This window comes from Chiloscyllium plagiosum, chromosome 10, assembly GCF_004010195.1.
Source record: "Chiloscyllium plagiosum isolate BGI_BamShark_2017 chromosome 10, ASM401019v2, whole genome shotgun sequence".
NCBI lineage: Eukaryota > Metazoa > Chordata > Chondrichthyes > Orectolobiformes > Hemiscylliidae > Chiloscyllium > Chiloscyllium plagiosum.
Window position 1 is genome coordinate 71,590,914 of NC_057719.1, and position 12,690 is coordinate 71,603,603.

The 12,690-nt window shown below is 39.2% G+C and overlaps 1 protein-coding gene across 2 annotated transcripts in view; it reads right to left on the minus strand.

Annotated features, from left to right (window-relative positions):
* Positions 1–12,690, minus strand: part of prkd1 (protein kinase D1) — a 329,105-nt gene that overhangs the window by 177,009 nt on the left and 139,406 nt on the right. The window contains exon 2 of one of the 2 annotated variants that reach the window (XM_043698044.1): positions 3,502–3,640. In XM_043698044.1, coding sequence (XP_043553979.1) covers positions 3,502–3,640 — 139 coding nt within the window. Of the gene's footprint in view, positions 1–3,501; positions 3,641–12,690 lie in introns of those variants that run through there. The other variant, XM_043698045.1, reaches the window with a different exon arrangement.

The window sequence follows — 12,690 nt, forward strand, 5'->3', positions numbered from 1 at the left end:
CCCTCGATGCCCTTGAGAAGGTCATAGTGAGCTGTCTTTTTGAACTGCGACAGTTCATGATGACAGACACTCACAGTGCTGTTGAGGAGTAAATTGCTGGATTTTGATTCAGTAACGTTGAAGAATTAGGGATTTAATTCCAAATCAGCATGATTGTGGCTTGGAGGGAGACTTGAAGGTACTGGTGCTTCCATGATTTGACACTCTGTCTTTGTAGACAGTACAGAACACACATTTGCTATCAAACAACCTTGGTGAGTTTCTCCAGTGCATCTTGTAGATAATACATGCTACAGCCACTGTACATCAGTGATGGAGAGAGCAAATCTTCACATTGATGATTGGACTGTGAATCAAATGGCTGCTTTGACCAGAATTCAACTACTTTGGTGCAAAAATTCATATTGTGTACATTTTGCTTATATTACATTAAGAGCCAATAATTTGAATATACCTAAATTTGGAAGGTTTAGCTCTACCTGTAACAATTGATATAAACATTGTAACTAAACTCAATTGTAGAAAAGAATAAACTCATTAAAATATTTGTATTGTACATACATACTTGCAAAAAAGTGCAGTTCTCAAATTTATATTCATTGTCTAAAAGTAACTGAAAGGAATATCCATTATATTTACAGTTCATTGGCTATACAAATTAAAAGGTGCAGGTGTAAGTCAGAACAGTTCCTGTCTCCAGTCTAAATGAGTATGTCTTTCACACAGCTGAGGTTAACAGCTACTCAAGTGTCATGACAACAATGCTGTAAAAAGTCCCACATACTCGAATTCAGTTTCTTTGGACATGTCTCTTGCCTTCCACAGTTCTGTGGATCCTGCTGCAATTCCACATCACTGTTTTGAGGAATTATCACTTATAAATTTCCATTCTAATGCAACAGCAATAATCCCTGCCGTGCGCATGCCTTCTGCATATGTAAACCAAGTGTTGGTAGTTTGCAATACCTCACACCATGCTGTAAGAATTGTAATCACAACTTCTCTTACCCAGCTAACAAGATGTACTTCATTAGAACGAGTCTTCAATCCCTTGTTGACAGATTTTGAAGCCAGGATAGAATTTTGGTTAAACTGGAGAAGTGTGTTTTAAATGGACCGCAGGCCAGATAGAGAAAAATGAATCCTTTTTCTTGATTGTAAGATTTTTCACATTACATATCTCTGCTTTCAGGCAAAAGTGAGGATTGTAGATGCTGGAGATTAGAATCGAGAGCGGGGTGCTGGGAAAGTAAAGCAGGTCAGGCAGCATCCGAGGATCAGGAGAATCAACGTTTCGGGCAAAAGCCCTTCATCAGGAATCGAAGTTTCGGGCAAAAGCACTTCATCAGCTCTGATGAAGGGCTTTTGCCCGAAACTTCGATTCTCCTGCTCCTTGGATGCTACCTGACCTGTTATCTCTGCTTTCAGCCTACCAATCAGCACAATTTCCCAGCAATCCTTTTTTTTTATGTTTTCAAGACATTTAATTTTTCAATACTTTTAACCCATTTATTGTTAACAATGCAATGAATATTACATTATCAAAGTGATGCATGTGAACATAGGACAGGTGATCGCAAGGGACAAATAAATGTAATTGTGATCATGGGTACTTTCATCTACACTTTAAAGAAATTGCAATTCCCAGGGATTGATGTGGACATGGGATAGGGAGCTATTCCACTACATTAACAAGCTGGCTCAGGGAGATGCAGATGGGTTTTGGCAGGGGAAGTATGGATGACTTTAAAGAAGGGGATCAATAGTGATGAAGAAAAGAGTCAAGCAGAAATGAATTACATTGAGGAAGAATTAAATTGAATTAATGAAGAGGAAAGAAGTTAGAAGTGAAATAACAGGGAAAATGTTAAGAGTAGTGACAGATTGAGCCTTGGGAAGCATGAAGAAGTAGAAGCGAAAAGGGTATAATACTAAGTTGGATTAGCGGCACACAGTGCAATTAATCAGCACTCTTGGTAACCACTCACCGATCCCACATGCCTACTCCAAATTCTGCCTACCACATTCCATCCCCATCTCTGATACACCCACATGACTCCTTCCACATAGCTGTCATATTCAAAGGCACTTCATACTGAAAAAAAACTCATCCATAAAAGCTAGTCAAAAAATGCAAATGTCAATCAGTTCAAGCGGTCATTCTGTTAAAATCAACAAATGATCACCTCCACTTACAGCATCAAAGACAGAAAACACTTTTGTACGGCCATCAAAATGTGAATACAGCCTACGTGTGCATCCCTGATGGTTATTGACAATTTGAAACTGAGCTATGGCTTCTTATAGTTCCAGCCATCAAAACACATCCTGGGAAACATGACCAATTGATCTGAAACATCAGGTTGGCCTTTCATTTTAAATTGCACTTAAACAAACTTAAAATTCCAATCTAAAATAGTGACCCACACACAGATAGTCCTCTGCCCATTTCTCCAGGCCTCAGGGTATTACAGTTTCCTCTTAAGTTGATCATAAAAGTCTCACATTTTTATTCTTAATAATAAATGAATAATATGATGGAGGGAGAAGAAAGTAGAAGTAATTTTTTTTCATTGCCTTCCTCATGTGTGTTTTTCCTGGGATCCTTCTCCTCTGCCTATTCATTGCTGTTGTCTCTGAGGTTCTAGCTCTCTTATCAACGCCACGGAAAGTACTCTGGTTTTGCTACTGACCATGGCTCATAGCAAGGAATCCTTACATACATTTGACTTCCAGACTACTACTGCCAATTGAAAAGGTGTCAGCTATATGAAGATTAAAAACTTCTGCATTTAATACATTCTCTTTATTACAACCTCCTGTTATTTCTTGCTTTATGTCTTATTCAATGGTATGACTACTATTTGAGGGCCTAAGAAACTCCCACTGTCATTTTCGGACCTTTGTTATTCCTAATCTCAACAAACACCATTTCTGTATCTCGATCTTCTGAGCCACAATTCTTTCTCAGTATTAGCATTATGTCACCCTTCACTATCAGGGCGAGACTTTTGAATTTTCCATTCTTTCAGGCTTTTCACAATGTTGTGGAACCTGTGAATATTTATTCCAGAATTTTGGTCACCTTGTAACCATGTCCGTGTAACAGCAATTTGTTCAAAACTATGTCTAGGTACTACTAATTCATATTTCATACTACAGATTACATAATTAATCTAATAAAGAGGCAAAACCTCTGGAACCTGTTAAGAAACAAAGGATGCGGCAGTTGCTATGTTAGAAACTCTTTGAATGATAAATTAAGATGGCTGAATGTCCTTCTTAATTATCACTATCTTGTGAACCGTTCATCAAATTGTGTTTGCCAATTCTCAAAAACACTAAACTATCTAATACTTTTCGCAATATTATTACTCGATAGCTGACCTATCTGAAGAAGGAAAGTGATCGGTAATATTACTGGTAGTCAATTTAGAACAAAATTTAGTTTATATAATTGAAATATTGGGAAAGGATATATATATATTTTTTTTTAATTACCTGACAGGACAACTTCAATCAAATCTCCCTCTTGAATATCTGTCGCAGCCTTCACCAACTGTAGGATGTTTTCTGAATTAGGTTCATGTCGAAATAGCAGGATTTTATCGTACATTCCATAAAATCCACATTCAGGAAACTGAAATTAAAGAGATTAAAATATGAATAATCAGTAATATAAAAAAGGTACAGTTGTCTGGTCCTGTGAAAGAACAATAAATTGGCATGAAACAATCTGGTCATGATCCAACATAAACTAGTAATTATATCAGAACTTTTGTCCGACACTAATTCAGAAGTTGCGCATTTACAGTCATAACGGAATTCTTTATTGGTCACTTACCCTTTAGATTGCTAATCATACAGGAAATATAAACATCTGGATATTCATAGTAATGTGTCCCGAAATAATGTGGGCAACTTCTTCGAACAAACCCAGGCACTCCCACCACCCCAGTACACGTGACTTATGTGGATCAGGTCATTAAAACTTGAAACGGTTTAGAAAAGATTTACAAGGATGTTGCCAGGGTAGGAAGGTTTGTGCTTGAAGAAGAGGCTGTAAAGGTGAGGCTGTTTTCCCTGGAGAATTGCAGGCTGAAGGGTAACCTTATAGAGGTTTATAAAATCTTGAGAGACATGGATAGCATAAATAGACAAGGTCTTCTCCCTGCGGTGGGGGAGTGCAGAACTAGAGGGCATAAGTTTATGGTGAGAGGGGAAAAATTTAAAAGGGACCTAACGGGCAACGTTTTCTTGAAAAGGGTGGTGCATGTATGGGATGAGCTGCCAGAGGAAGTGGTGGAGGCTGATACAATTACAGCATTTAAAAGACATCCAGATGGGTACATGAATAGGAATGGTTTAGAAGGATATGGGACAAGTGCTGGCAAATGTGACTAGACTAAGTTAGGATGTCTGGTTGGCATGGACGAGTTGGACCGAAGGGTCTGTTTCCTTGCTGTACATCTTTATGGCTCTATTTGACTGACTCAATACTAACCTGACCTCAATGGGCAGGCCTGCTCCTCAGGTTTGGTTGGTTGCTTTCTCAGAACAGCAACCGAAAGGTTTCCAGCCAACCACTGTTCCAATTTATCTGAAAAGCAGAAAACGGAACTATCTGCAAGGACTACAAGGTCTTGAGGCCTGCCTCATTATAGATGCTCCATTTAATGGGTACATCAAGAGTCTCTTCTCCTGTGTCATTTGAATAATTCTCCTGGCCTGCACCCATTGCAGTTCATATAGTCTGTTGCCCTGAACAAAGCCTCAAAAATTCCAAAGCGTCAAGGCCAGAGCATTATAATTATAGTAAGGTTATATTATATACATTGGATTAAAGGGGTCAAATGGTATAGGGTGAAATTGGGAAGAGGATACTAAGTTGGGATGATTAGCCATGATCATATTGAATGGCGGGGCAAACTCGAAAAGCTGAACAGCCTCCTCCTGCTCCTATTTTATATGTATATATGTTTCAATTAGCAGCACAATTCCTTACACCATTTGTGCTTAACACTTAGAAAAGTTGTCTGGATACAAATCAGAGCCAAACTGATCCCATTCTTTTCAGATCATATTTAACATGTACACATGGATCATGTGTAAACTTTTTCCAAGTAAACTACACAGTACAGAGTACATTGGGTGTATTGAAATGTTGAGGTGATCCAGGAACAGAGCTGAGATCTGGGAAGAACTTTGTGCTTCATTTGTGGGTAGCAAATTTTCAAGCAATTGATGATTGGTTCATAGAAATTGCAGCTAATCAGAAATATTTATTGTTTCTTTTTGTCCAGAAGTGTTTTTAAATTGTAATATTTGTTATTTTGGACAATTTTATTGTTGCTTGGAAGTGGAACAAATATCCATCTTTCTCAACATTGTTTTCCTGTCCTTGTAAAATGACTGGAAGGAGAACTTGTAACACAATGGGTGAAAATCCTGCCCCTGAGCTAGTAGCTGTACTTTCAAATCCCACTCCAGGACTGGATGGCCAAGGAAGGTGTGTCCACAAGACAGCCAATAGATTGAGAATCAGTGTACAAATCCATCCCTAAATTCACTAGAGGCAGGCAGAAGAACGGGAGTGATTCTCAGTCAACCATGTAATAAAAAGTCATTAGAGTTGCTGCCATTATCAAGAGTTGATAAAGTATGGCACTGGAAAAGGCCCAGCAGGTCAGGCAGCATCCAAGAAGCAAGAGAGCTGATGTTTCAGAATGAAGTAAGCACATCCACAAAACGACCCGGACTCCTGCTATGGGAAGGGGTCATCAGTTGATTCAAAAATCTATGCAGATTAAATTGATGCCAACTGCATGGAGTTTGATCCGTTTTTCAGCTGGACTGAGTGAGGAACATGGCTTCTTGCCCTGCCCATGGCACTGTGGGATGAACTTGCCTTCAAGCAGAGAACTGAAGAGGAACAAAGAGACTGGTCCTTTTACTTTGCAATTTTCAAGACAGTGAATATTCATTGGAAATGGAAATTTTGATCATAGATATGTGAAAGATGTAAAAGGGACTTGCTGTTCTTAAACTTTCCAGAATACATGAAACCAAATCAGTGGGGAGGTGATGGCCTAGTGGTATTATCGCTGAATTGTTAACCCAGAGACCCAGGTAATGCTTCAGGGACCCGAATTTGAATCCCACCATGACAGATGGTGGAATTTGAATTCAATAAAAATCTGGAATTAAGAGTTTAATAATAGCCATGAATCCATTATCGACTGTTGGAAAACCCAGCTAGTTCACTCGGGAGGAAACTGCCACCCTCACCTGATCTGACTTACATGTGACTCCAGACCAAAAGCAATCTGGTTGACTCTTAACTGCCCTCTGGGCAATTAGGGATGGACAATAAATGCTGGCCCAGCCAGCAACACCGTGAATGATTTTTTTAAAAAAATCAGCTGCAGTCAGTACTGTTTAATCCTTCAGGACAAGCATAGTGTGCTGTCTCTACAAAATGCTTTATTGGAGCTGAAGCAGAAAATGGTAGCTTAAACAAAGATAAATGCGTGGTTTGGCTAACCTCAGCAATCAGGCAACAGATTGGGTTGTGGGCAACACAGAGGGAATGGGAGCTATACATAACAATGGTTCAGCTGTTTTAGAAGCCATTACTTTTTGGATCTAGTAGTTCATGAACACATCAGATGGTTCAGTAATATTTTTCCACGCTTATTTGTACACATTTCCATATGCAAAGCAGCTGTTTCTTGTTTTGTTAGTGCTTGTTTTATTTTGTCCTCTTGGTTGAAATTGGCCTCCCAAGAACTGAGACAGCAGCAGGGTAAAACCAGGCCATTTATTACTGACAAAAGTGGTTCCTTAAAAATGTGGTATCACACTGTTCTTGAGATTACAACCATTGTACAAGATCTGCTTCACTGGCAAGTCACAGAGCTGGTGTGAAATTGCAGCTCTGAGGTTTGATATAAACAGATAATATTAAGTATTCATTCATCCATTTATAATCAATGTGCAGCACTGTACAAAAATAAATTCTAACGCTTGAAACATGGGTTTATTTTTACTCAGCATCTGACACTTACTTGCCAACAACCATGACCTGCTGAAACATTTTAGTCTCATGCAGAGGAAGAAAAGCTAACACGGGCCTATTACTGATGATCTGCTTCCCTTATGCCTCAATTATACTGTAGCCAAGTAATGTAATGTCAGAGCATGTTCAACAGTAATGGGTGGAAGCAGTTGCAATTCAGCACACCACTCTGACTACTGCTGACTGGGGTAGAATTGAGCTCTGTGTAGTAATTCAAACACATGCATGGAGGTCTGCTCACCACCTTCAGGGAAATTACTGATCATGGAAAAATGTTAAAAGGTGGGGATTGAAGTGAACAAACAATGGTTCAAGATATGAAGCATAGGTCTGTGAGTTTATTCAGCAAAAAGAGTGAGTTATGTCTTCGTTAGTTGATCTCCCTTGACACTGTGAAGGCTTAGTCAAGACCATGTGGAAGTTTCAGATGAAGTGGGATTACTGAGAAAATGATAATAGGAAAGCCACATCAGGTGAAATTCTGTTCAATTTGAAATTAGCACATTGTTTCCTTGATTTAAATTTTCATTATAAATTCGACATTTATGTTTATGTTTGAAGGGCAAGACTGATTAATATAATTTAATCTCCATTTTAAGTACTTTGAGGATTACTCGGAAATTGAAACAACCTAAAATGTAGAGTTGCACAGCATTAAAACTTGTGAAATTAAAAGGAAAGTAACTTGCTTCAATAGCTCCCACTGTTTCCATTTTGAGAATCTGTTGTAATTGTGAAATGTGTACAAATCGAGTGTTTTGACTGTCACATTTCATCTTAAGAATTTTATTTCAAATAACCTGATGCATATTTAATCTTTCCATCAGGTAACTGTGACAAAAACTATTTCCATAAATATTTGCATCATTGACTCAGGCTTTGAATGATTGAGAAAGTGAAAGAATTATTGACCTGGAACTTCCTCAATTGAACTTGAGGATGTAGCGCTAAAATTATTCTGATCTTGCTGACAACAACTTAGACTGAAATTTCCTGGGAATCCATTAACATATAATGCAAATGTCAGCTTTAAAAATGTAGAAGTCAATATAAACAATCAAAACTGAAAAAAATGTCATTTTCCTTCTTTATGTTCCCATTTAACTCAGTGAGTTATGAAATTTAAAATGCTAACCAATCAAACTTACAATTACACATTTGAATCCAGCATGTTTAAGAAAATGCACTTTTTAAAAAATGCAACAGCATCTAACTGAATGTAATTAGCATGAGGGTCTCAGTGAAGACTTGATTTTAAACATATAAACCAGGAATAGAGATTTCAGGACCTGTTGAATCTGAGGCACTCATTTAGAATGAGTCTAAATGCTATGAACTTGCAGGAAACTAGCATTCCCTGGTCTATTTATATGGGGATGAGACCACACCAATCAGCTAAGTGACTTTCACAACATTCTACTGCCTGCTCCTGGCCTCTATTCCTCCAAACCTTTATGAATCTATCCAAGTGTAAAACAAACTCTAATAAATCTTTAACTAAGCCTGCAATCCCAGGAATATCTGCAAGTTCCACACTACCTCCTCTTAATATTGATTTTTCAAAGAATGTTACATTTCAGAATTTGTGGTCAAAATAATTGTGAGGCTAAGAGGGCTTTATGTTATTTATGTACAAATGCTTCATCACCTTCATTTGAGGACAAACTCAAAACAGCATCTCTCTGTACACTTCATCACAGAAATATATCAAATGTTGCAGAAGTTAATGCATTATTGCTGTAAATGCAAATTAAACTCACTACAGCAAGTTTGGTCCTAACAATTATGATCTATTAAAATACTGTAAGAGTCGATTACTTTCATTGAACCTCTCTGGCACTGAAAATGAACTATTCCTTGTGTGCAGTCTCAATCTTTCAAGTTTTACTTGGTGGAAATTTTATAATGCAAAAATTTTAATTATTTTTTTACATCATGACAAAGTAGCAAATAACAATGAAGTGGCAGATTCAACACACCACTTGGCAGCTAATTTGTTGAATGAATGCATCACAAACTGCAGTTGAATTTACGTGTTTCATGTACCAGATATAAATTTTGCTCATAATAAGGACTTGTCACTGTATATAGGAATAATGAACAGAACATCAAGGTCACCATGACAGCAGTTCAAGTGTTATGGAGCAGTTGTCATGACAGCAGCACCTATGGCTCTTGCCTGATTGAACACTGTTTTCCTACTTGGCAGAATACATGTGCACAAGCCATTCTACTATGTTCCTTTCTCAGAAGCAATGTAAAATATGAAAAGGTTCACAGGAATCCCTAATGCATATTCATTTTCAGCTGATATTTGAAAAGTGAGTCTCTCCTTTTGGGAATATGGGTGGTGGGGGGACGATGGGGAAGCAGTGATTCAAAAGGTTTTCCCATTTATCAAATTACAAATTCAGCAAAATAAAATCAGTCGAAAACATTATTTCACTGCAAATGTTTGTGACAGCTAAAATAAACTCAACTATTTTTGGAACAAATGGCCGGTAATTTTTAATGCTCACAGTTGTTTCCCGTTCCACACTTAAATCATATCTGAGAGACTCATACGACCAGACTGGAGCATGGAAAGGTTTGCAACTTGCCCAGATGGAGCTCGGACAGTCAGGAAATAAACAACTCTATTAGCCACTCACATTGAAAGGCACAAAGCATGACAAAAGTAAACTTCTGTAAAATAATTGATGTCATACTGAAGAATTTAAAACAGCACTTATTAGTTTAAGTCATTAGCACTTGAAAGTTTGAAACAAACCACAGCAATAATATCCTAAATTGGACAGATTAATTCATAAATAGTTTGCAGCGATGAATCTGCTAATAAAGCCCCTTAGAGGGAGGGTGGATACTGCAAGGAGTTTCAACATTTGGGCTTCCCATTTAAGAGGGAGCCGTGGAGGAAATTCATTTTCTCAGTGGGTCGTCAAGTGAATTCTCTCCATGAAAGATCAATGGACATGGTTAGGGGTACTGGCCAAGGTGGAACAATCACTGGGGAAGAGTGGAGGGTTGTGTATGATGTGATTGGTGCAGATGCAGGTGGGAGGGGTTTCAAGGACAGGGATGGTTGAGTATCATGCCAAAAGGGCAGAATCTGAGGTGAGAATCCCATATGGGGATTAAATAGAGGGAACTGGCGACCTTCAAGCACAGTGCTAGGTTTTATTTTAGAGAGAATTGAAAAGTTCATGGGTGGAATCTCTCATAATGAGGTGAAAACAACTCCAGTTGGGGGTAGGTCAGGTTCCCTCATGCGATTACCTGCTTCTGAGTTCATTACATATGCAGGAATGTTTAGAGTGACCAGTCTTAGGGGCAGGGGGGCAGCAAGGTTTTGCTTGTACCAGTATATCTCAGGGTTGAAAGTCCTCACGCCATATTTAAAGGGCAACCAGATAGGGGATTGCAAACCATGTTAGTCTCTTTCTTGAAACCAATTCTACAAGAATTTAGACAAAATTCTTGAAAATTCAACAACCATGGATTAGACACTTTGCCTAGATGGCTAAAACCTGCCCCCAGCCATGACCTGTCTACTCAATTCTCAAGTGGCCAGTTTTCCAGGGGAGGTCAAAGAAAATGATTCAAAGACTCTGAAGCTCTCTTTGAAGCAGGGTAGCACAAACCTTAAAGGCTGTGAGGAGCTTTCTACCACTCATTCAAAATGGCGACAGCTTAGAGTCATAGAGATGTACAGTACAGACCCTTCCGTCCAACTCGTCCATTTTGACCAGATATTCCAGCCTAATCTAGTCCCACGTGCCAGCACTCAGCCCATATCCCTTCAAACCCCTTCTATTCATATATCCATACAGATGCCTTTTAAATGTTGCAATTGTACTAGTCTCCACCATTTCCTCTGGCAACTCATTCCATACACGTACCACCCTCTGCATGAAAAAGTTGTCCCTTAGGTCCCTTTTATATATTCCTCTCTCATCCTAAACCCATGCCCTCTAGTTCTGGACTCCCCAATCCCAAGGGAAAGGCTTTGTCTTATTTATCCTATCCATGCCCCTCATGATTTTATAAACCTCTATAAGGTCACCCCTTAACCTCCAACGCTCCAGGGAAAACAGCCCCAGCCTGTTGAGCCTCTCCCTATAGCTCAAATCCTCCAACCCTGGCAACATCCTTGTAAATCTTTTCTCAACTCTTTCAAGTTTCACAACATCCTTCCGATAGGAAGGAGACCAGAATTGCACACAATATTCCAACAGTGGCCTAATTAGCAAGTTCCGTCATTCTTGGAGTCCAGTCTTGTAACGATGGGACGTTGCCCCGGCAAACAATAAAGGAAAAGGAAGTAAAGCTTACACTCAGGATCCCATTATGGAACATGCTGCTCCATGGGCCCAAAGATCTGTGGATCAACAATCAGCCTGTTCATTCACATGATGGTTCATGGCAGAAACTCAAAGCCATGGGAGTTTATGTCATCTTCCAACCAAAGGACAGATAAGGACAACCTCACCCATACTGAAGAAAGCGCTTTGTTGCAATGGTAATCATAAAATGGTGTAAAACATATTAGGATTGAAATATATAAATATCCTTCCTGGTCTGCTGTCATCATGTGATCTCTACCATGACATATACTCACTGCAGACAGCCAACTTACAGACACTTCAATAAAGACTTAGTAGACACAGTCTGTGCTCCTCGGAGTGCAGAAAATCAGAAGTGGGAACTGCAATTGAGTGATGAAGAGCTATCAAGAAGGACAGTTTCTGAGAGAGGAAAACAGGAATGTGTAGAGCTGTGAAGCCATGATGTGGATGTGCCAGTGTTGGACTGGGGTGATCAAAGTTAAACAACACAAAGTTCACACAGCACCAGGTTATAGTCCAACAGGTTTATTTGAAAGTACAAGCTTTGAGAGCACTGCTCCTTTGTCAGGTAGCTAGTGGGGCAGGATAACAGAACTTATAGCAAAAGATCAGAGTGTCATACAACTGATGTGATGTATTGAACAAACCGAGATTGCTGTTAAGTCTTTAGTCACTTAGAATGGGGATGCAGGTTTCAATTGATTAATATGTAAATCTCAGAACTTCTTTCAAGTCACAGTCCTCTGATAACTTCAGGTTTTATCAGTATAAGAAAAGGTGAGATCTCAGCTCAGACAATGCATTAAAGCTGTGAGGTTAGAGTCCATCTGGATCTCAACCTTGAGTCAAACTGGTTCTATTTCCAAAGTAGGAATTTATAAAATGTCACATGGACTGACTGTCTACAGATTGCGTGCTTTTTGAACAAAATAGAATGTATATGCAAAATCACCCCATAGACTTATATGTGTGTGTGTGTGTGTGTGTGCCCGGGTGCGTACGCGCATGTGAGGAAGAAAGAGAGTGAGAGTGTGAGTGTGTGTATGTGAGTGTATTGTGTAGTGGGGTCATCTGTAGTATGACATGAAGCTAAGGTCCTGGTTGAGGCCATCCTTGTGGGCACCGAACTTGGCTATCAGCCTCTGCTCGGCCACTCTGCGTTGCTGCGTAACCTGACCGAGCATATTGCAGCGCTGACGAAAGAACTCGAAGACCTTAGGCTCATCCGAGAGAACGAGATCTTTGTGGACAAGACCTTCAGTGATA